The following is a 22,600-nucleotide window of genomic DNA, read 5'->3' on the forward strand; positions in this document are numbered from 1 at the left end:
TTTTGTTTTTTTGGGGGGGGTGGGCATATTTAAAATATCGCCCAACAACGCCCCCTGTCGCGTGTTGATCACCTTTGCCCCCTTTTTTCCCGCCACGGTGTTTTTCCCGCCGTCGTCATCAAACGTATCGAGAGAGGACCTCAAATCTCGCGACAAAAAATGAGAGGAGGAACCGAAAGTAAACATAACCTCCCACGTTATGTTTTTAACAGTTTTTAACACTGAGTTTTTAACACAGGGTTCAGTGTTAAAAACAGATAACGTCTTTAATGATGCAAAAAATATCTCAATAATAATTTATAATTATCTTGTCAGATTCTATATAAATAAATGGCAAACATTTTCAATTTGTTATTTTTATGGTAAAATATAATTTTTTTCATTGTCAGCTTTGAAAAACATTAATAGCATCATTAATAGAATCATCACTTTCATAAGACTCTGGGGTGTATTGTATATTTAAATTGTATTTTAATTTTATTGTTGTTTGTATAGTTGTTCCCACCAAGGATCAATTTATTTAAATTAATGAGAAATATATGGAAATTGATAGAAATATGATTTAGTGGAAAAGTATTGTATTTTGCCTTTACAACAGCTCTGGGATTTGGGATTATTCTGTTCATTGGTGTCATCTGTGAGGTTCCAAATACCAACTGTATTAAAACAAACAATTTTATTTCACCATTGAAAACACTTGCAGGTTTATCCTTTATAGTGAAGTTGCCCCTTCCTGACAATGTACTCAGCAAACGAGCATCCCATTATTACTGTTTCATGTTAATTTAAAAAACGAAAAGTATGTTCCAGTAGAAGTAGTGTCAACAGGGCTGAAGTCTTTTTTTTTGTTCGTTTTACATCTCAGGTGGTCCATGTGACACTGAATAAGTAAAAAAAAATAATCCAGGCGGGAGCACTTTCATTGGGCAGTGAACCACAGCTTTTGTTTTTTTCTTTCCTGAATCATAGCCTCAGTTCTCAGAACCTTGCACTGTGCTAGAAGCCCCTAAGTTCCCCCACCTTCTCAACGTGTTTTCACCTCCAAACTGTCATGAATATGTATTTAAAAAATGTGTCCATGCAGATGACACGCGGAAATGATCAAGTGATGCTCCATGTTTCACAGGGAGTTGTTTACAATAGAACGCACTTTTTACAACACAAGAGCCGACCGATATTACACACACACACACACACACACACACACATACAAACAAACATTGATCCTCAATGTAACAGTGAAATCACTGAAATTAGCGGAAAAAAACATTGGAAATTCTTTTCCTCCCTGCACAGTTTCTTCAAGTTCATTAAAAAACATTGTCTTTATAAAATGTCCTCTTTCTTTTTTACATATAATGGATGTATTCCTCCCCCTCCCTGCTGGAGAGAGTGCAAAGCAGCAGAGTCTTGAAGTTCCTCCCCCCAGGTGTGCCATTGGTGTGCCTGGTTAAAACACACGTACCAATTCCTGAGCCTCATATGGCCACCACTCATTCATTCATTCATTCACCCACAAAGGAGCGTGTCCTGGTGGCACTATGTGACGGTGGTGGAGTTCCGCCCTCGAATGGCACACCAGGCTGTGAAAACGTCCCTGCAGAAGAAATGAAAATGTTCAATCAAAGCTGCTATTGCTTTCTTGTTTGAAGTCAGGTGTGTCCTGATAAGACTTTTCCATTTGCGATACATTTATTGCAGCCTGGAGTATCAGCTGGTGTAGTTACTGATCAGATCTTACATACTACTGTATACAACAGAAAGTATGAGAAAACACTGACTCTTGTACTTCTGTATGCATCTAAGGTATAGTTTTATTTTTCAGATTTCAGAAATGTTTCAAACAGCATTGGATGTTTCAGGGAACCTTGGGCTTGCGTCATCGTTTGTGACACTGCTCAAATGTGCGATGGGGTTGGTGGTTTTAAAGTTCCCCGATTTAGTGCCACCACGGAAATGATGTGCATGACAAGTTTTGGCGTTTTATGGCCTAACTCCTCCTACTCCTTGCTACTTTGTTAACATGTTAGCACACGTCCTTGTTGTGATCATGTGAGCGTTTGCAATCTGGTGCCAATATCAGAGGTTTTACATGCGGTCAATATAATCAGATACTTTTTTGCTGACATGGGCCTGATATCCTGAGCCTGAGATCAATATCAGATCAAAACACCCCCACTCGAAGGTGGACTGACCTGCAGTGAGTGGCAACACACTCGTTGCTGCAGTACTCTTTGTCCCAGTCTTTGCTCTCCACCGCTGGGTTGGTGCAGCCAGCACGCAAGCAAATGTTTGGACCCGCGGCCGTCGTGATGGTGGGCCCGGGTGCAACATTCAACTCCACCTCCATCTGACACACAAGCACACGTTGTAAACATTGTCAGTACATTCTGGCGGTCCGACAAAGTTGCACTTACCCCCTCCTCGGCGTCCACTACTTCCTCTCCTTTCGTCACCAAAGCAGTCGACTGTCCCACCTCCATTGCTGTGTCCGATGTTTCGGGCGCCGACTTCACAATTATCGGCACGCCGGAATCTGACTGGCGAGCTGCCGGGACCACTTTGATCTGCAAGGGAGGAGGAGCTGTGGCGGCGGCCGCGCCCCCTCCTCGAGGTTTTGCCTGTAGAGGGGGTGGAGGCTGGGCGTGTACCATCTGTTGCAGCCGCGGCGGTGGAGGGGTGCTCTGCATCTGCTGTAGTGGTGGCGGTTGGCGAGGCGATGAGGCGGGCATTGCTGTGACGGAGACGGCGCCAGAGGGCAACTGTGTCTGCTTGATGATGATCTTGGTGACTGTGGGAGGGCTGGGGGCAGTGGCGGGGACAGGTGGCTGCGGTTTGATGGCACCTGTGCGGGAGCGCGTAGTGACTTGAGGCAGGTCCAGGATGATGTTGGAGGTGCATATGTTGGTGATGGTGTTCTCCTCGGGATTGTACTGCTGCGCCCTGGTGGGGCGGGTTGCTGGGGGCGGCGTTGGGGTGACAACAGGTGCTGGAGTAGTGGAAGGGGCTCGAGGAGGCAGCGAAGGCGTTGAATCTAAAATTTCAATGGGAGCCTGAATAGACAATGTCAGACATAACAACATGTACATGAGATCAGCAGCAACTTTTTTACCCACACAAAAAAAAACCCACCTGAGAATTTAGACCGGCTCTGTATTCTGCAAGTGCTTTCAAGTAATCCTTCTTGGCCAGTTCATTTTTCCTCTTGTAAACCTTCAAAAAAAAAAAAGGACAAGGACTTTATCACCGACAAAAGAGAAACTGTCTGTTGAAGATATCAAACTGGCCGGCAAAATGATAATGACAAAATTTACTGAATTAGATATCGGACAAACAAAAACATTTTCATTTTCTACCGCTTTTTCCTCACGAGGGTCGCGGGGGTGCTGGAGCCTATCCCAGCTGTCTTCGGGCGAGAGGCGGGGTACACCCTGGACTGGTCGCCAGCCAATCACAGGGCACATATAGACAAACAACCATTCACACTCACATTCATACCTATGGACAATTAGGAGTCGCCAATTAACCTAGCATGTTTTTGGAATGTGGGAGGAAACCGGAGTACCCGGAGAAAACCAATGCATGCACAGGGAGAACATGCAAACTCCACACAGAGATGGCCGAGGGTGGAATTGAACCCTGGTCTCGTAGCTGTGAGGTCTGCGTGCTAACCACTCGACCGCCGTGCCGCCCTTAGGTTAATTGGTGACTCCAAATTGTGAGTGTGACTGATTGTTTGTCTATATGTACCCTGCGATTGGCTGATGACCTGTCCAGGGTGTACCCCAAAGACAGCTGGGATAGGCTCCAGCAACCCAAGTGAGGATAAGCGTCATAGAAGATGGATCGATGGATGTGTGAGGGCAGGCTGGTGGTTTCTGGTCTAAAGTAAATATTAAATATATATATTATTAATTAACATAATATAATATATTTAATTGTGCTCAAGAGTCTTGACATGAAGGTGTATGTGATATCACCAAAGAGGCCTTCCAGAAGCTCAGGACACACTTTGAACGCTGAGGATTCAAAAATGTATAGATTATAATTTATATATTATAATGTGCTGCTGGGGCGGCACGGCGGTCGAGTGGTTAGCGTGCAGACCTCACAGCTAGAAGACCAGGGTTCAATTCCACCCTCGGCTATCTCTGTGTGGAGTTTGCATGTTCTCCCTGTGCATGCGTGGGTTTTCTCCGGGTACTCCCGTTTCCTCCCACATTCCAAAAACATGCTAGGTTAATTGGCAACTCCAAATTGTGAGTGTGAATGGTTGTTTGTCTATATGTGCCCTGTGATTGGCTGGCGACCAGTCCAGGGTGTACCCTGCCTCCCACCCAAAGACAGCTGGGATAGGCTCCAGCACCCCTCGTAGAAAATGAATGAATGAATAATGTGCTGCTATTTCTAATTAATTATGTTTGCATATAGTTATGTAAGGACACATGTATAATAGATAGCAGAATGTAGTAGATTAGGTTTATTTATTAAAAGAACTCCAGTTTCCAGGATGCTTAGAGTGCAGATACAGGAAGTAGTTATGACATAAAAGCTTTGCACCAACCAAAAATTAATGGAAAAAAATGTATTTACTTTGTTTATTCTTACCTGTTTCTGTTCCTCCCCCAGGCTGTCCCACATGGATGCCACAATCTTGGACACTTCTCCAAACGTGGCGTTGGGGTTTTGTCCCTTGATGGCCGCCTGAGTGTCCCTAAAGAAGAGGGCGTATGCCGACACAGGCTTCTGTGGCTCGTTGGGATCTTTCTTTTCCTCCTTCTTTCTCCTCCCTTTCTTCCCAGCACCTCCGGCAGCAGCTCCTCCTTTCCGACTGATGGCCGCCGAGATTCCCGCAGTGGGAGCGGACAGCGGTGTCTCAGCCAAACTGGGGTCGAGGGAAATAACCCCGGCAGAGTAGGTCGGAGAGATGGGGGACTCCACCAGGATGCTCTGATGGCGGCGAGAGAACATGTCACAAAGGACGTAGTCAATTTGGAAAGAAAGTCCGTGTGGGAATCTCACCCTTCTGAAGTCGTCCATGTCGTCATCCTGCAGTGAGCTGGTGGGTGACGGTGTGGCTGACAGAGGGTTCTCCGGTGACTCGGGGCGCTGTAGAATATTCCCCGCTCCCAAGCCAAGCCCAAGTTGAGCACTGAGCTCTGACTGGTCGATGGTGGTCAGCTGGTTGGAGCCCAGCAGGCCTTGGCTCATGTCTCCAAGAGGAACATCAATGGTGACCGGCGATGAGCTGCTGAACTGGGACCCGATGGGATGGCCCAGATCCTACAGGAGGAGGAGCGCGTTTCTGTGACTCAACCTCGAGCGAGAACATCTTATGACATCCTCACCATGCCAAGCGACGACCCCAGCAGAGGTCCTCCGGATTGGTTGATGACCCCAAGACTAAGGTGCTCGAGCCCCTGCGAGGGCGGGTGGACAAAGGTGGAGGCAAAAGACGGGTCATCTCCTTCCACCACAGCATTCCCGGGAACCACCACACTGTCAGAAGGGCTGGTGTCAGACAACTCCCCGAAATGAGACACCACATCGGAGACGGTGAGCGCCGTATCGGGGTCCAGGGATATGGGTGGGATCTCGAACTCCTCATCGCCCAGACTGGGAGTGTGGAACGTCTGTGAAGAGATGGAACAGATCAGTCTCAACGCTCCTGCCCACATTCACAAGATGACCTACCACTAATACATTTGAGTTCCCACTGTGGCAGTATTGTAACTCTGCTCCGAATTATTAAAAAAATATCAGATCCAGACATGTAACGCACATACACAAGTCCGAGGAATGTGCATTGCTACCACAGTGAAGTATGTAAATAATATACTGTTAAAAAAGCACATGCATCAATTGCCAATAATGCAAATTGCAATGGCACCCATCCAAACCACCACAAATAGATTACAGTCCTGTGGGAAACTGACCAAGTTTACTCACCTCTGATGGAGCGAGGAAAGGATGTGCCGTCCCAGAAATCGTTAGATAGTTGTCACTTCCTCCGGGGAACTGAAAGACAGAGGCGTGACTTACAAAAGTTCAACAGTGTAGAGTTTGCATGTTCTTTGGCTTTTTCCCACATGCCCCAAAACATGCATATTAGGCTCATTAGATTCTAAATTGTCCATTGTGAGTGTGTTTGTCTATATATGTGTCCTGTTATTGACGGGGTATTCAAGGTGTAACCCTCCTCTCGACCCATCAGCCGGAATAACCCCGAATGAGAACAAGCGCCATAGAAAATGTATGGATGCCTGCATGTTTTGTTTGGATGACAAATGGCTGTCATGCCTCACAGCTCAGTTGAATCACCTTGTTGTCAGAGTCAAATCCGTTGAAGGACTGCGGGTCCAAGAACTCTGGATCGCCGTCGTGATGCCCGGTTCCACCCGTTAGATCCGAATAAAAATTTAGATCCATATTTTTTTTTTGGACACCTCCCAGGAGAACAATAATCGCAATGTCCTCGCTCACCTCTGCGCACTAATTGTACATGCAGGTTGGGGAGTCATATGGGTGATAATAGAGAGAATTCCCGCAACCAGCATTAACTTGGAGGCTTGAGGACTCGAACATGTGGACGCCCTAAAAATAACCCGTCTGCAGACTGGCTAGCTACCGAGGTAACGTGGCTCCCCTACGGCGGCTTAGCTTTAGCCGCATTTGACGCAAGGCTGCGGTACAGGGTACTGCCGCTGTTGCTCACTCGGCGACCGCTTGAGTGTCGCTCCCACAAGCCAGCAAAGCACCGACAGCCACGTTAAAGCTACTTGACGCAACCGGAAACTCTGCGTGACCGTAGCATCCGACCCAAATACCCAGTCTGGCCCGGCTCAGGCTGATCAATGGAACCCGAGATAGTGATGCCAGGACCGCACGGGCTGTTGTGTCAAACTACACTGAAACGGACATGCAGCAATGTTTGTTCAAAATAAAATCCATCGAGCTCGTCTTCTTCCGTGGAATAACACTATCTCACAATTTATATTCATCACAACACTAAAAAATATTTTTTACATTCACAAAACTGTTAATTAGCCCAAACTATCAAGCTCAAACCCACATTCCATTGACATGTAGTTTTACTTTGAAAGACAAAACTAAACACATCCGCCAAGCTTTCATAGCGTTCAACAAATAGAAGTTAACCCGGTTTCATATAGAGTTGCTGTTTCAAATGTCTCTTACAATGTTTACATGTTCATATGTTAACGATTAAAATCCAGAAAAATTAAACAATATTTAAATTAGTACAAGCGATCAGCTCGCATTTAACGTCATCCTTACTGGGGTGGTGAACACCAATGATTTTGGGGTTTTCTTTTATTGTGGCCGATCGTCACACATGACGACAAACTTGGTCATTTTTCCTCTTCAAAGGGCGTCACTGTCATCTTACCTCCATGATGTCTGTCCACTTGTGATTTTTCTTTCCTTGTTGTGTCCACTTTGCCGGAATGAACTTCGGCTACACTGGATTTCCTCAAGTATCACAACATGGCAACGGCTACCAGATTGGACTTGCACCCGGAAGTGACGCTAGCAGATCCAAATGCGGCCTTTGGAGCCGTTCGTAAACGGTAGAACCCCTCTACTGTATTTATTTACACATTGTACACGTGCAGTACTGGAGAGGATTCTTTTAAAAAAATGAGATATACATGAAATACAGGAAATTTACGGGAAATTACAGTCATGCCCTCCCGTTTTCCCGGGAGTCCTAGAGTCCTCCCATACCCATGTTTTTCTTGTATTTTTACCTTCCATTAAAAAAATCCTCTTTGGTACCACACAGCATCCACAGCTTCTATGCTGCTTAATATATGAATGAATAAAACAATATACATAATAATGATACATAAAAAATGTAATACATAACAACTGTCATAACAAATGTGAAGTTACATGTACACATCTGCAGACAGATGGCTTTTCTTTCCAGCAACACACAGTGGACACCTACTCAACACCGGAGAAATAGGTAATTTTATTGGGGGTGTCTAATATTGGCTTTTTTGTCGAAAATCAATATGCTGATATTGTCCTTCACTCAATTTCTGATACCGATATCAGCAGATACTGATATGTGTAACATGACATATCTCCTGTGATGGACTTAATACATATGTATTGTATAAAGCATTTTTTTAAATCGGTTTTCATAATCTGGAAAAAATGTAATATCGATATCAACCAATATCATATTTTTATGCTGATATCAGACAGATAATTATCCGTCATCTCTAATTTTTATTCTTAACGTTCTGTCTTTGTTATGTCTTAAAAGCAACCTGTGATCTGTCGTCTATCCTGTACTTTTGTCTAACTATAACAAAGTATTAGGGCCACTTTGAGAAAAATAAATAAATCTGAGATTTTGAGAAAAAAAAAGAAAATTTGTAAATTTACGAGAAAAAAAACTCATAACATTACTTTTGCCCAAGGCGAAAGGTCGCATAATTCTTGCCATTTCATAGCTGCCTTTTTGGACGAAGTATTAGAATTTTAAAAAAAATGAAATTTAAAAAAAAGATGAGAAAGTTTAAAAAGAAAGTTAAAAAGCCGTTTTTATACATAATTTTCATCAATTATATTTGTTTAATTTTTATTTTGCTTTCAAATCCTTTTTTTGTTTTGCTTGGATAAAAAGCCACTAATTTAAATTCAAATCTCTCCATAGAAATGTGCATTTTCGAAAAGACTTTGAAATATCCCACTCACCACAAGTCCGTGAATGCATTTAGACAGCGTTCTGGTTGCTGATTGGATGAGCCAAGGAAGAGGGGGCGGTGACACATGAAAAGGGTGTTAAGCAAGGGTGTTAACAGTGTGCTGCGGTAAGCTAGCCATATCCATAAATCCATCCATAAAAAGACAAATCTCCTTCTGCAAAGACAGAATGGCAACAAAAATCAAAAGTCTGAAAAAAAATGAATGAATGAATGTTAGCTGAATTCTGTCGTTGCAACAGGTAAAATTTGGAAAAGATTCAAACTTTTAAACATGTATAAACTGTGAAATACTCTGCAGCTCCAGACTATTTTTCATGACTAGATGAGGAGGCAAATGGCCGACCCCTTCCCAAGGCACTTGGTATCATTATGTCACTGCAGACAACATTCGAAGACCACTTGTAGAGCTTAGGGAAAAGGGGGTGTGGGAGGAGTGGAAGTGGTACATGGAAGCACTTGCCCTTGTTCACTTTCATCACAAGCAATCATTGTTAGACCACATTTGTTACTACTAATCATGGCAGATATAGTTAAAGTCCATTTTGGTTAGAGTCGGATCATCTGGAAAAGAATTAATAACGCTAACTAAGGTTCCACTGCAATTACCTTGCTCATTTTCAAAAGACCTCCATTAGTAGTTGAACTTGAAGTTTGTGTTGTTGTTGTTTTTATTGACAAATATCCCACACAGCGTCTTCAGCTCCACTGTGTTCCTGTTAATGAAGTATGCATCCTTTTAAGGATGTGGAGGTAAGCCGGAGTACCCAGACAACATACCCACAAAAGCAAAGGGAGAACATGCAAATACCACAAAGATGAGATTCAAACAGGGATCTTGAGATGGTGAGACACCATGCTGCCGAAAAGTGTCATTAGTGAGAGAACACAAACGTTACTCAATTTTCTTCAAAATCACTTTATTCCCAAAATTGCCTCCTTTTATATTAATGTCATAAAAAAAGAATACAACTTGGAATCTGTATGTACAGGCAATAAACATAAAAAGAAAGATCCCTGCACTGTAACACAAAAAATCTGAACATAAGAGAAAGCACGGACACTGCAGTTCACGGTTCACGTTGCAACAAAGCTCTCATTCACACACAGAGACCGACAACGGTGAGACATCAGCAGGTCAACTTTGATGAACACGTGTATCATTTCCACGTATAAACACATGCACACTTCTCTCCGCGGTGGTCCTTTCCATCTGGGTGGTCTGAAAAGCCCCCTAAAAAGCACCACAAACTGCTCCGCCTCCTGAGACACGATGCACACAAGGTTCAAGCTCGGGGTTGAGTTTGCTAATTGTAACAACAAAAGGTATTGCAGTCAGATGCAGGGGGAAGCTGCGCGTCATTTTCCGTGTTAGTCAGACTTTCTTTTACGCATCACGTCAGACCTACGAGGGATTTGTCTGTCAGTTAAAAATGAGAGATGAGAAACTTTTTAAAAAGTTAAAAAACGTGAAATTGTGACTAACAAATGAACTTACTATTATGGAAAAAGTGCAGAAAAAATGTGAGGAAAAAACATACCTTACTTTGGTAAGAACACAAATAAAAACAAAATGAAACCCTGAGTCTTGTCAGAGAACCTCTGACATCCTACGGCGACCCTCTCAATGACACATGGCCTTTCTTGACGCCAGCGGAATGGAAAGGCGTGTGACGACAGAGAAGCGTGAAGACAAGTGGGTGACCAGCGGACGCTTTGTTTTGAGTGTGACCATGCAGCCGATGACCAACCCTACACAGCCCCCTCCACCTCTCACTTCCTGTTGATTGGCATCTTCTTTCTCAAGCAAACATCCCCCATCAGGAGTAGATGGTGATGACTTCACTTCCTCCACCTCGGACCAGCAGGACACGCTCGAGACCCTCGGTTAGAACTTCGAGGAACTCCATGTCTGCTCAGTGGGTCAAGGATACACATCTCCGGCACATGTGTTAGTAACACAACTTCAACTCTCAGCAGTCCACAACCTTGTGTCTGCAATTTATGCATGTCCGCAGCACAAACAGATGCTCCATTGAACTTCCATTGAAAGTGCAGCCTTTACACTGTACCAGAGTCTTTAAATGGTGTAAATGCTGTCAATACTATTCAGGATGGGCGGTACGGTGGTCTAGTGGCGCAGACCTCACAGCTCGCAGACCAGGGTTCAATTCCACCCTCGGGCATCTCTGTTTTCTCCGGGTACTCCGGTTTCCTCCCACATTCCAAAAACATGCTAGGTTAATTGGCGACTCCAAATTGTCCATAGGTATGAATGTGAGTGTGAATGGTTGTTTGTCTCTATGTTCCCTGTGATTGGCTGGCGACCAGTCCAGGGCGTACCCCACCTCTCGCCCGAAGACAGCTGTGATAGGCTCCAGCAACCCCCGCGACCCTCGTTACGGTAGAAAATGAATGAATGAATGAATGAATATTCAGGATGATTTAGCAATCGTGTCATCATATTATTTCTCATTTGTATGTCCTTTCGGTGCAGGAAGGTATTCACTTTGGCAGTGAAAGTAAACAGGCAATGAAGCATGCCACTACCTCATTGGTGGAAAAAAGCTCATCTCATCTCATCTCAGCAGAGAGAAAGGGGGTAAGGAGGGTAAGCCAACAGCATCTCCAGTGCTGAACTGAGACTGAGATGCTCATCATGGCTTGTTTTTTTTTTTGCTAAATTTGAATTATAAGAAGGGTTCATTACACTAGCCATTTTTACAATAAATAAAAAACATTCTAGTCAGATTGTTGGTTTAGTGTGATTTTAGTCGGAAAAAACTGTACAGTCACACATGTGGGGGAGAAAAAGGAAATCAACCAAACCATAAAAGTATGTAAAACCTACCCTAGATTCCAAAAGCATTGAATTATGTAGGGTTAAGGATACAGTTTTCATCTCCGTCTGGGTTCCTCGGCGGTCCTGGCATGTTGAGCAGTACAACTCGGGCATCATGGGATTTGTTGACGATCACCTCGTTGAGTTTGACAGCCGTGTGCATCCTCCTCACATTGGAATGATCCCTGCAAAAAGCGCATCTTATTGGTTCACATAACATTTCAAATTTTTTTTAAAATGTGCACTCACGGCCGAATGCTGAGCATGTCCCTGAAGCCCTCAGGCGTGGAGCATCCCGAGTGTGTGGCCCGGTACTGTGAGGTCTTCTCTTTGGTCCAGGTCATCTGAACGCGGCGGTGGCGCTCCGAGGAGCCGTCGCCAGTCACCGCCCGGTCCCGCTCACCGGCATCTGTGTCATCTTCCTCATCCGAACCAATACTGGTCAGTCGCAACATGGAGTTCCGGTCTTTGACAAGTTGAGCCTGAGCCATCGGGCGGACACATAAACAGAGACAGTATTTGTCAGTTGTTGGACAGTCAAGTCTATTTCTATTTGCCGCCCCGCTCTTGAACATGGCGTCCCTTTCCTACAGTCGTCTCATTTCTCTTTGTACCTGTCTGTTTCCTGTGCGGGCTTTGGTGGCTCCAGTTCCGCCATACCTAGGGGAAAGATACACCTACGCAAAAGACAGGCTAACCTCACTGCCCAGCACAACATTGCATATTCTAGCAGGAACTATTGAAAAGAGGGGTATGCGGTGGGGGTTGACAAGAACAGTTGTGACTCTCAAACCAAACCCAACTAACTACAGGCTTTTGTAAAACTGGTCTACAAACTGGACTCACTGATGGCTGACCACTTAAAAGCAAACTTACATCATCAAAACTCCACCGAACCCGCTGAGAAAAGTTAAACGTTAAGGTTTTAGAAGGTCCGAGACATTCAACGCAGATCGTCACAGCCTTACCTCTCGCTCGCGGTCCGATTTGGACAGTCGCATCTGACGTAGCATCTGGGATCTCTGTTCCATCATCAGGGTCCTCTCATAGGTGTACGCACTAATATCACTGTCATGCTTAAGGGGTGAAAACAGGCCATGATTCAGGGATGCTTCTTAGAGGGCAGAAGACGACAATGAGGAGTAGCATTGGCCTACCATCTCCACAACTTCTACTTCCGCTTCAATGCGTAGGTGATAGAGGAAAGTTGCTAGATCCTTCTTCATCTGGATGGAATTGTCTTCCATCTGAGCCACGGTAAAGATCCGCATCCCGCACTTGCGCCACACCTGTAAGAAGCAAAGGGAGTGTCAGTCATGTGATAACAAAATGATGTGCAAAAAAAAAAAAGTATCATACCTTGTGCTGGCGCAGAAGAAAGGGCAGCAACATCAGCATCCCGCCATCGTGCACGATCCACCACACATCGATGTAGCCGTCTGTGCATGGCTCGCTGTTGCTGGGGAACAGGGAGATGTTTTTGGGCACCAGTAGTGCCAGGTGGGCGGCTGTGGTGACACGCACAGTGTCTGGAAGAAGGAGAACGTGGGCACTATCAGCCTCATTTAATAGGAATAAAGGGCGGGGCAGATTGGCACTCACGGATAAAAGTCTTCCAGGACTGCGGGTCCTCGCTCTGCCTCCAGGCGTGAGGCCATCCCATCACCACGGTGTTAGGCTTCATCCCGCCCAGGCCGCTAGACTGGATCATGTGACTGATGCCTTCACGTGCCTTCTGTGCTACGATGCACTGGCAGAAGCCCTTCACACGCTCCTTGTCCATCAGGTGCTTCAGGGTCTGAAGTGCAACAATATTATATGTTATGTTTATGAAAAATATACATATCATGTGATGGGACGCACCTGCTCTGCTGCCAGCGCCTCTCCGTAGCTCTGCAGGAAGTTGCCAGGAACCACGGTGCCCACGATGGTCAGGCCTTTCCCCGCCTTCAGCTGGCTGGCAAAGGTCAGCAGACGAGGAGACTTGACGTGTGCATCTTCGTCCAGCTTGAGTAAGACCAGCAGCTGAGGCCTGCGGGGCAAGAGCAAGCAGGGCTCTGCCTTAAACGAAGACCAGAATCATGAACCTAGCCTCATTCGAGACACACATACCTCCAGTTCTTTGTGTGCGGCGGGCCTTCTTCCAACCTAAGCAGGGCGTAACGAGCGGCACTGAGCGAGAGGCCACGGATCCCATCCCCCCACTCTTTCTCTGCTCTGATACACAAACATAGCATATAGACACTCATGACTTGGGACTGCTTAATGTATACAATAATAACTGATAGCAGGTTGCACACCACCCTGCAGGTAACACTAAATGGAATCTCCATGGCAACATACCCGTGATACTCGATGTACTTGTAGATCATGCCTGCGATCACCATAGCAATGATTGCGTAGTACCATGAGGAGATGAACATTAGCGCCAGGCAGATTGTCATCCCCAAAAACGACAAGGTCCTGGACACATTAAAAGGCACACAAACTGTTGAGCGTGTGTTTGACCATGACGACATACAAGCAACACGGGTCACACCAGTGGTAGTAGGAGAAGCGTGGCCTCCAGTTGGGCGTCCTCAGGAGGGTCTGGAGAGCGCAGGCCAGGTTGACAAACAGATAGCACATCAGGAAGAACCTAGACAGAGAGGAAGATGGTTGACAGCTCTGACGTGGTGCAAGAGAGATGCTCAGGATCCATGGCGAGTCTCACATGGTCAGGATGGGAGCCACCAGGTCCAGAGATGCAATGAGGATGCCCAGCTCGGCGATTAGAGCTGTCAGGAGCAGCGCCCACGTGGGCTCACCGTTAGCTTTGCCCTGACCAAATACCTGCAAGCACGCACAAATACATCAACAAATAAATACAGCATTGAAACCACCTGGATTTTTATTTCATAACAGTTCTGACCCGAAGGAAGGGGATAATGTTATCCTTGGCGATCGCCTGTAGAAGTCTCGGAGCACCCGTCAGGGACTGGAGGCCCGCGCCACATGTAGAGAAGAAGGAGCCCACAACAATGACCCAGGGGGTGGGCCAAGCGAGAGTGCCTACCACCAGATTCCCTTTGACTGAGTCGCCGAACCTTCGGGAAATAACAAAGATCCTCTCTTATCACTCTCTCTCTCACTCTCTAACAAACAGAAAGATGGAAGGGGAGGAACTGACTTGTCTCGGAGAACCACACCTTCAATGCAGGCGCCAAACAAAAGAACACTACTCAAGTCTGAAAGGAAGGAACTTAAGAAAATAACTGTCATTGCTGCAGAACTGCAAAGATTTTTCCCCTAGATTGGATCGAGCTTCTACTCTGAAGGATACAAACAACGGAGGTGGTAAGGATAGCAAGGATGGTCCCAATGGGTATGGAACGCTGGGCATCTTTGAGGTCCCCCGACCGGTTGGAGCCAGCCATGATTCCTGAGTAAGACAGGGTTATATACAGTTAATCTATTTAGGCGCTCAGTCCTAAAAACAGTAAGTATGGGTTCAACATGATCAGTGAAGAGAGTGTTTACCGGTGACGGACGGGAAGAAGATTCCCACCAGCAGTGTGAAGGAGGTGGTGATGTCAGCAAAGACGTACGGCTGCTGGGTGGATGCCGATTGCACCCCACGTGAAGAGCTCAAGGAGCTTTTCTCTACCACATCTCCTTTGCTGAGATAAGAGCTCCACAAGTTGTCTACCAGGTGCAAGTCCAAAGAGGAACATCACAAATGGAGCGGCCATAGACAATCTGGAATCTTGTGTTACCTGCGATGATTCCGCTGGCCAGGCCGGGAATGCCTTTGATCCTGGAGAAGTTGTTGGTGCTAAAGTAATCGTCACAGGTGGCGTTGAGCTCTGTGCTCTGGCAGAAGCGGCTCCACAAGTATGTCGTCTTCTCCGTGACAGTGGAAGTGGGGGTCGGGGTGGGTTCAAAAGTCAAGAGGATGGTGGTGTTGGGTTCTGCTGGGAATGGGAGCAGGGCTTTTTAAAACTTCTGAGCATGCCGGGATTGGTAGTTGTTACACTGACGCACCGATGGGAAGTGTAACGTTGACATCCTCTCTCTCGTCTGGCAGCAGGACGGTTTTGGCACACTGGTTATCGACGAGATCGTGACCGTTCATGGTTCTGTTTCCGAGCATACACACTCTGCAAAGACAAGGCATCACACTAAAAAGTGTCTAGGAGCAGCCATGTGCAAGTGACGGGGGCACCTACGGGAAGTTGGGCGGCTTGAAAGCGGAAACGAGTGCGCCGACATAGATGGAGACGATTGAGACAATGACGCAGGCCAAGAAGACGGAGGCCAGCTTGTTGACATATTTGACACCCACAAAGACCAGCAGGGACATGAGGAGGAGGCAGACGGAGCCATAGACACGCATGTTATTCAGCATGGCGGCACCCTCGCCCTCCAACCCCTTGGCAGCAAAGATGGCCGCATCAGGAGCAATGTACATCTGGATGAGGAAAGAAGAATCTCTGTGAAGACTGACGAATCAAACAACGGTCCGATATTGAAGGGTGAAGAACCCACCAGTAGGATCTCAATGGCTCCGAGGATGTACATGGCTCCAGCAAAGGTGGTGCCCAGGTAAAAACACAGGCCCACCGCACCCCCAAACTCTGGACCCAGAGAGCGGCTGATCATGAAGTAGGAGCCACCAGCTGGATGGTAAAGTGAGTTTATTTTAATCATCAGGGGTGACCCTAAATAGGACCACAGGAGGGCTACAGTACCTGGAACCACTCCGTTAGTTGCAATGGCACTCATCGATATGGCGGTCAGCAGTGTCTGGAGGGACATGAGTTGGGTCAGATCTTTTGGTTGGTTTTGATCGGCCGTTTGCTAACACTCACGCAGCAACAGCAGATGAAGACAATGCAGAGGCCCTGCAGCACACCAGCAGTCCCCACCACCCAGGTCAGACGCAGGAACAAGATGACGCCGAAGATGTTCTGGAGGCACGGCAGGTACACGCCCATGAAGGTGCCCATCTGTGGCGACTGCGGGGGGGCAGACTGAAATTTCACTTTAGGTATCTAACATGACCACACACCAAACTTAAGGTAAAGCGACATTTCCAGCGTGCAATGGTTCAATCAGAATATGGAGGAAACTCCTTCCCAACAAAACAACAGTCTTATCTTCTGCTGTCGGCCAATCCGTACATGTGGAAACAATCTTATCCATCGATCTTATCTACCAATCTTATCAACCTCTGCAAAGGTCTGCAAGTCAGCTTGGCAGTTTGCCTGGCTGACAGTTAGCAATCAAGCTAAGGCTAAAGCTTGCCAGTGCAAAGATCTGGTTAGCAGCCCACTGTTAGCACTTACAAGCAGTGAAAAGGGCAAAGCTGCTACGGGAAAATTATGGAGTTCATAGCGCCATAATTATGAGACTAAAGGAAGCCATCCAATTTAGTTGTTTGCCATTTTTCTATTGTATTATTTCGTGCGTATTGTTCTATGTTCATTCATTCATTCATTTTCTACCGCTTTTCCTCACGAGGGTCGCGGGGGTGCTGGAGCCTATCCCAGCTGTCTTCGGGCGTGAGGCGGGGTACACCCTGGACTGGTTGCCAGCCAATCACAGGGCACATATAAACAAACAACCATTCACACCCACGCATGCACGGGGAGAACATGCAAACTCCACACAGAGATGGCCGAGGGCGGAATTGAACCCTGGTCTATAAGTTATATTATATAAGTTATATTTAAAAAAATGCTATTGGCCAAATTTGAATCGGCAGGTTAGGCTTTTCTGAGATCAGTGATCATCCAGAAAATAATAATCAGTGCAGCCATACTTTTGTATTTGACTGCTACTCATTCAGGAAGTGTCTCTGTCAGCCAATCAGTGTATAGCTATGCCCTTGGGACCCCACCACTGTCGTTTGGTACCCCAATGTATGGGATAGATCAGTTACTTTTGGTGGAGAGATACAAGGCTAATTTCTTAAAAAATGTTCATGTATGGACTTCAGATTGTTTTAAACAACCGGAACTGTCACCTTGCTGGCTTTCTTCTTCTCGCCAATGCTCTCAGCCTCCTCGTGCTCCTTGGCCCCCTGCGTCAGGTTGGTGTAGTTGGCCAGCCTACTGAGCAGAGAAGAGACTTTTGGCCGGGTGTCCATCTCCTCCTGTGTTTGTGTGAGAGATGCAGAATGATAGGACGACGACGACAATGACTTCAGATGTCACACTTTGCACAAACCTCAAACAAGGCCAGGTTCCGGTCATAGAAGTCGTCATCATCCACGCCATGGCTGTTGTTGATATACACACTGGCGATTTTGGAATTTCCATCCCCTGCCAAGGCAAACCACAGCAGATGTGAACATATTGCAAGCAAGCAAGAGCTACGACTTGGTCAGCAGGTAGTCCCGCATCAGCAACACCTGAGTCAGCAACATCACTTCCCTCACTGCTGCACGGAAACTCACATGAGGTTCACCTTCCCATACAACCTCTTTCACTTCTCCAAAACCTACTATTATCTCGAGACTGTGTAAAAGTCAACACAACACTGGTTAATATTCGGCCACTGCAATATGGTGGGAAAATATTAACCATCAACACACATGCTATGACTGAGGCGGACCAGTAGATCCTGCTGGATAGCTCATTCACACCATATTGATTTGACCTTGGCCTTCTACTTCACACAAAAAAAAAACATTAAATCATATAAAAGTTTGATTTTGGAGAGCCTGACAGCAGAGGTCACCACACCTGTGTAGGATGCATCTGGCATCACTCCTGGGACAAAGGAGCAAAAGCGCTACTCCCAGGGCTTCCTTCCCGACTGAGGGACGGATGCGGAGACGCTGCACAGCCCGTTCAAAAGGGATTAAGCATCTCCATTCCTATTTATGGAAGCTTATTATCAAACTGTGTGGGGCATTCTTACTCCATGCTATGCCTAAGTGGATCACTGCCAAATCCACAGTTGTGTCCTTTGTGTAGACAAGCACGGAACCGAAAGTGTTGGCCGATTAATGTCTTAAAAGCAAACTGTGGCCGACTTTGCTGACTCAGGGAACAAAAAAAAAAGGAGAGCATGTTAGACAAACATGTTTGAAAGCAGAACTTTGTCCCTTTGTCTAGCCAGGACTTTACAGTTGCAGTGGTGTGAAAACATTACCCAAATTATGTAACCAAAGTCATTTAGCATTTGTCTAATGATTAGAACTTTGAGGATATTTGTATTTTGTGTATGCTACAATGTATTCCATAGGATTCTGAACACAACCTAAAGGGGTTGCCACAAATGTCTAACAGTCATTCAGTTTGACAGCTAATTAATCCTGATGGAGCTGCTAAAATCCAGATTAAAATTCTGGATTAGCAGACGAGTGTGACATGCACAGGAGGATTTATTTTATTCCCCCTATGTGAACATGTGCTCACCTTGCTCCATGTTGACATGGTCAGGCGTTTCCGTCCCACCTCCTCCCGCTGCCGTCGTGACTCCTCCCGAGGCATCGCTGGGAGGCTCGCTCCGGCTGACACTTTCCCGGGAGCCAAAACGCACGTGGGTGCCAGAGCGGGAGCTTATTTCAGGCGAGGTGTCCGGCAGTCCAGGGAGGTCCTCCGCCTTGGTGGGGGTCACAGTGAACCGAACAGATGCCATGGCATCTGGGCCCTTGGAAAAGTACGAGGATTCAGGAAGAACAGGGCGAGTGTGGGGGCGGCGGTGTGGGGGTCGCGGGCACGGCTGAGGCAAATTGAGCTAGGTTACAGCTCTCAGGTGACGGTCAGGTAATTAGTTCTTTTACAGCGGTGGTTCTCCATGGAGGCAACTGTTTTTGTTTCTGTTTGTTGTCTCTTTTCTGCTGGGGCAGGGACATGGAAAGGAGCAGTAACCGGAGTTGGAGCAAATGAATGGAGGAGAAAAGGGGCAGGGAAGGATTGGGACAGGAAAATCAGCCGTCGTAGGTGTGAGACCAGGGATGGGAACAGTGATGAGGGCAAATGTTGGGACAGGAGGAGGTGCATAGTAAGGAATGGTGGGTCATGAGGAGGACAGGTCAATACCAGAGGGAAAAAAAACACACAAAATGAAGCAAAAATTAGCTTTAAACCAAACCAATTTTTTTGTCAGCAGAGGGAGACATATGGCGTCTTATATTAGCACAAACTACAACAAAACAACAAGGCAATTGGGAAGTACATTCCCAATATGTGTCAACATGAAGGTCCTAAAAGCCTCAACCATCTCATTCAATGACTGACGAAGGAATCCACTCAAACAGACGACAATGTGAAACAATAACCCTGTGTGTGTGTGTGTGGGGGGGGGGGGTCAACCTCGTGGTCCAGTGGATGAGAGGCGGCTCAGGCCGACTTGGCAAATTATACACGGAGAATAATTCAAACCAGTTGGACCAGTCAGAGCCGGCTTAGGGAAACAAGAGCAGAGGCTTGTTTTGCAAGGCGGTAATCACTCAAGAGAAGATGACAGGTGGAGCAGTTTCACTCTGCTGCAATACTCATCACGTCATGTCACATTGTTTTTGTGTTCCTTTCGAGGAAAAAAACAGCTGTGGATTGGGTGTTGGGGGCTGAGGGCCTTTTCCTGTTGAGGAACATCAACACCGGAGACTCTATCAGCCTCACCTTCTGCATATTTACACTGAGGAATCAACCCCCCCGTGACATGTTCCGGTTAATAGACAGCTTTTGCTCCTTTCCCAATGTCTTTTAGTCAATGACAACACAACAATTATTAACGGGAGAAAAAAAAATCCAAACCTATATGGCCTTGTGTGAAAAAGTGATCACCTCCTAAACCTAATAACTGGTTGGGCGGCTCTTTGGTTGGCAAAGTGGGCATCGAATATAAGAATCAAAATAAAATTATTTGAACAATCGCAAAGTTAGTCCTGGCTCCCATTGAAGCAACAAAAGAGGCGCAGACATGACACTACCTCCGCCATATTTTACTCTTGGTATGATGTTCTGTTTCTGAAATGCAGTGTTACTTTTACAACAGATTCCAAAAAGTTAAACTTGTGTCTCGCAGATCACAGAGTATTTTCCGAAAGGTCTTCAAGATGATCATCAAGCGATCATCAAGGTGTTTTCTGGCAAAATTCAGACGAGCCTTAATGTACTTTTTCTTCAGCAGTGGTTTTGGTCTTAGAACTCTGCCATGCAGACTGTCTTTCTAATAGTGGAGTCATGAACACTGACCTTAACTGAGGCAAGTGAGGCCTGCGGTTCTTTGGATATTGTTGTGGGGTCTTTTGTGACATCTTGGATTAGTCGTTGCTGCGTTTTTGGGGTAATTTTGGTTTGCTGGCCAATCCTGGGAAAGTTCACCACCGTTCCATGTTTTTGCCATTTGTGGAAATGGCTCTCACTGTGGTTTGCTGGAGTCCAAAAGCTTGAGAAGTGGCTTTATAACTTCTTCCAGATCGATAGATCTCAATTACTTTCTTTCTTCACTTTTTCACACAGGGCAATGTACGTAGATTTGATTTTTTTCCCCTTCCTCAATAATAAAAGGTTTCATTTTAAAAAATAATTTTGTGTTCAGCTGTGTTGTCATTGACTATATAACATGCCAAAAAAATCAAGAAGGGGGCAAACACTTTCCCAAAATATGACATAACATGACATTTAACAAATGGGGGGGGGGGTTATATCAACAAATGAGCTCTGTCCTGTCAGCAGCAAAAAAGGAGTGACTCAAGAAGAAGCACATCAATAACCTGGAGTGACCTACCCTGTCTCTGAACCTAAATCCCATAGAAAGACAGTAGAGGGAGTTGGAACTATGAGTTGCCAAGTGACAGCCTCAAAACCTTCCGGATTTCCAAAATAATCCAAAGAGTGGAGTGGCCAAAAATGCCTCCTGGTGACCGACTACAAGAAACATATTACTTTACCAATGCCTTCTTTGCTTGGGGATGTTTTGTTTTTTTTCTGTTACTCACTGTTAAATTTAATCTACCATAAAATTATGAAATGGGATCAAATAATTATTTCCACCACTGTATATTATGATTGATTACATCTTTTACCATTAGACATGCTTTCTGTTGAATAAATAAGTTGAATAAATTTTACTGTTGATTAATGACCAATAAATTGTGACACAGGGCCCCTATACTGATAAATAAAATTTTAAAGGATTTAAGAGAATATTAGTATACTGTTAATTGTAAATATATCTAATTTAAATATATTAACAGCAAACACTGCTGTAATCGGTCACAACGATATAACAAACTATTAATATGATGGAATACTTAATGTGATGGAATAATGAAGTGTAAGCCACCAGTATAAGCCAATTAATATCGTTAAACATTAATAACATTAAATGGGACATAATAGATACATAGAATTTAGAATGGGAAATGTTGCGTCTTTGTGGCGACAAATGCGGACATTTCAAACCTACCATTACCAGACAACGCACGCATTTGGTTCACAAGACATCAATGTGATAATTATCATCTGTTTTCGCCGAAGTTGGTGGAGGTTTTTTTTAGTCAAAAGAGAAGAGGGAGAGGATTAATCATTACGGCATCAGTGGGTGAGTGTCCGGCCGCAGAGACGCCGGGTGCCTCGGCTAGCACCATGTTAGCTTTAGCTAGCCATGCCGCGAGGACCTGTCAACTGTCAACCCTTTCTCCCGGTTGACAGACACCATCGCCGGTATCACACACTACCAAGGGACTCCTTCCGTAAAACATAACGTCTAGGTCAAACACATACCTGGAACTTGTTTTCTGAACAGGCTGCCTCCAGTGTGTAGTTATATTGTGGTACATCTGTAGAATAATTGCGTTCTCCTCGGCACCTTTATTGTCCAGCAGAGAGGCGAAACCGTGTGGCGTGTCCCGTCTCCATTGCCGTAGTTACTGCAGTTTCGCGCATGCGTAGTGTCACCACGCTCAATACAGAAAGAGCCACAGAATACTACTGTTAATAATGTTATCTATTTTTATTATATAATTATTACATTTGATTAAACTTTAAACAATAAACACTCCTAATGAAATAGAGGGAAA

The 22,600-nt window shown here is 45.5% G+C and overlaps 2 protein-coding genes across 12 annotated transcripts; both read right to left on the minus strand.

Moving 5' to 3' along the window:
- Positions 1-661: 661 nt before the first annotated feature.
- Positions 662-7,544, minus strand: tox4b (TOX high mobility group box family member 4 b). 2 transcript variants are annotated; one of them, XM_058067016.2, is made up of 9 exons: positions 7,409-7,544; positions 5,950-6,018; positions 5,349-5,633; positions 5,023-5,283; positions 4,609-4,950; positions 3,133-3,213; positions 2,418-3,053; positions 2,196-2,350; positions 662-1,597 (listed from the first exon to the last, which is right to left on the minus strand). In XM_058067016.2, the coding sequence occupies exons 1-9, from the start codon at positions 7,412-7,414 to the stop codon at positions 1,540-1,542; spliced, it is 1,893 nt and encodes a 630-aa protein (XP_057922999.2). In that variant the 5' UTR covers positions 7,415-7,544; the 3' UTR covers positions 662-1,539. The 2 variants fall into 2 exon arrangements, with proteins under 2 accessions (XP_057922999.2, XP_057922998.2); XM_058067015.2 differs by lacking the exon at positions 7,409-7,544 and adding an exon at positions 6,322-7,373.
- Positions 7,545-9,562: 2,018 nt separating this feature from the next.
- Positions 9,563-22,454, minus strand: slc12a6 (solute carrier family 12 member 6). Of its 10 annotated transcripts, none has more exons than XM_058067309.2 (28): positions 22,305-22,454; positions 18,987-19,408; positions 17,791-17,885; positions 17,588-17,716; positions 16,431-16,592; positions 16,311-16,365; positions 16,108-16,238; positions 15,789-16,030; positions 15,604-15,719; positions 15,336-15,533; positions 15,100-15,264; positions 14,903-15,001; positions 14,750-14,807; positions 14,492-14,666; positions 14,294-14,412; positions 14,120-14,218; positions 13,924-14,043; positions 13,693-13,797; positions 13,444-13,612; positions 13,183-13,378; positions 12,940-13,109; positions 12,738-12,869; positions 12,549-12,656; positions 12,457-12,480; positions 12,195-12,257; positions 11,830-12,062; positions 11,632-11,765; positions 9,563-10,650 (listed from the first exon to the last, which is right to left on the minus strand). In XM_058067309.2, the coding sequence occupies exons 2-28, from the start codon at positions 19,207-19,209 to the stop codon at positions 10,559-10,561; spliced, it is 3,612 nt and encodes a 1,203-aa protein (XP_057923292.2). In that variant the 5' UTR covers positions 19,210-19,408; positions 22,305-22,454; the 3' UTR covers positions 9,563-10,558. The 10 variants fall into 10 exon arrangements, with proteins under 10 accessions (XP_057923292.2, XP_057923293.2, XP_057923296.2 ...); XM_058067310.2 differs by having other exon boundaries at positions 18,987-19,411; positions 22,305-22,445; XM_058067311.2 differs by having other exon boundaries at positions 9,567-10,650; positions 15,336-15,530.
- Between the last annotated feature and the right edge of the window lie 146 nt (positions 22,455-22,600).

Source organism: Doryrhamphus excisus, linkage group LG2 (genome assembly GCF_037039965.1).
Source record: "Doryrhamphus excisus strain RoL-2023G ecotype Guam linkage group LG2, RoL_Dexc_Guam_v1.1, whole genome shotgun sequence".
NCBI lineage: Eukaryota > Metazoa > Chordata > Actinopteri > Syngnathiformes > Syngnathidae > Doryrhamphus > Doryrhamphus excisus.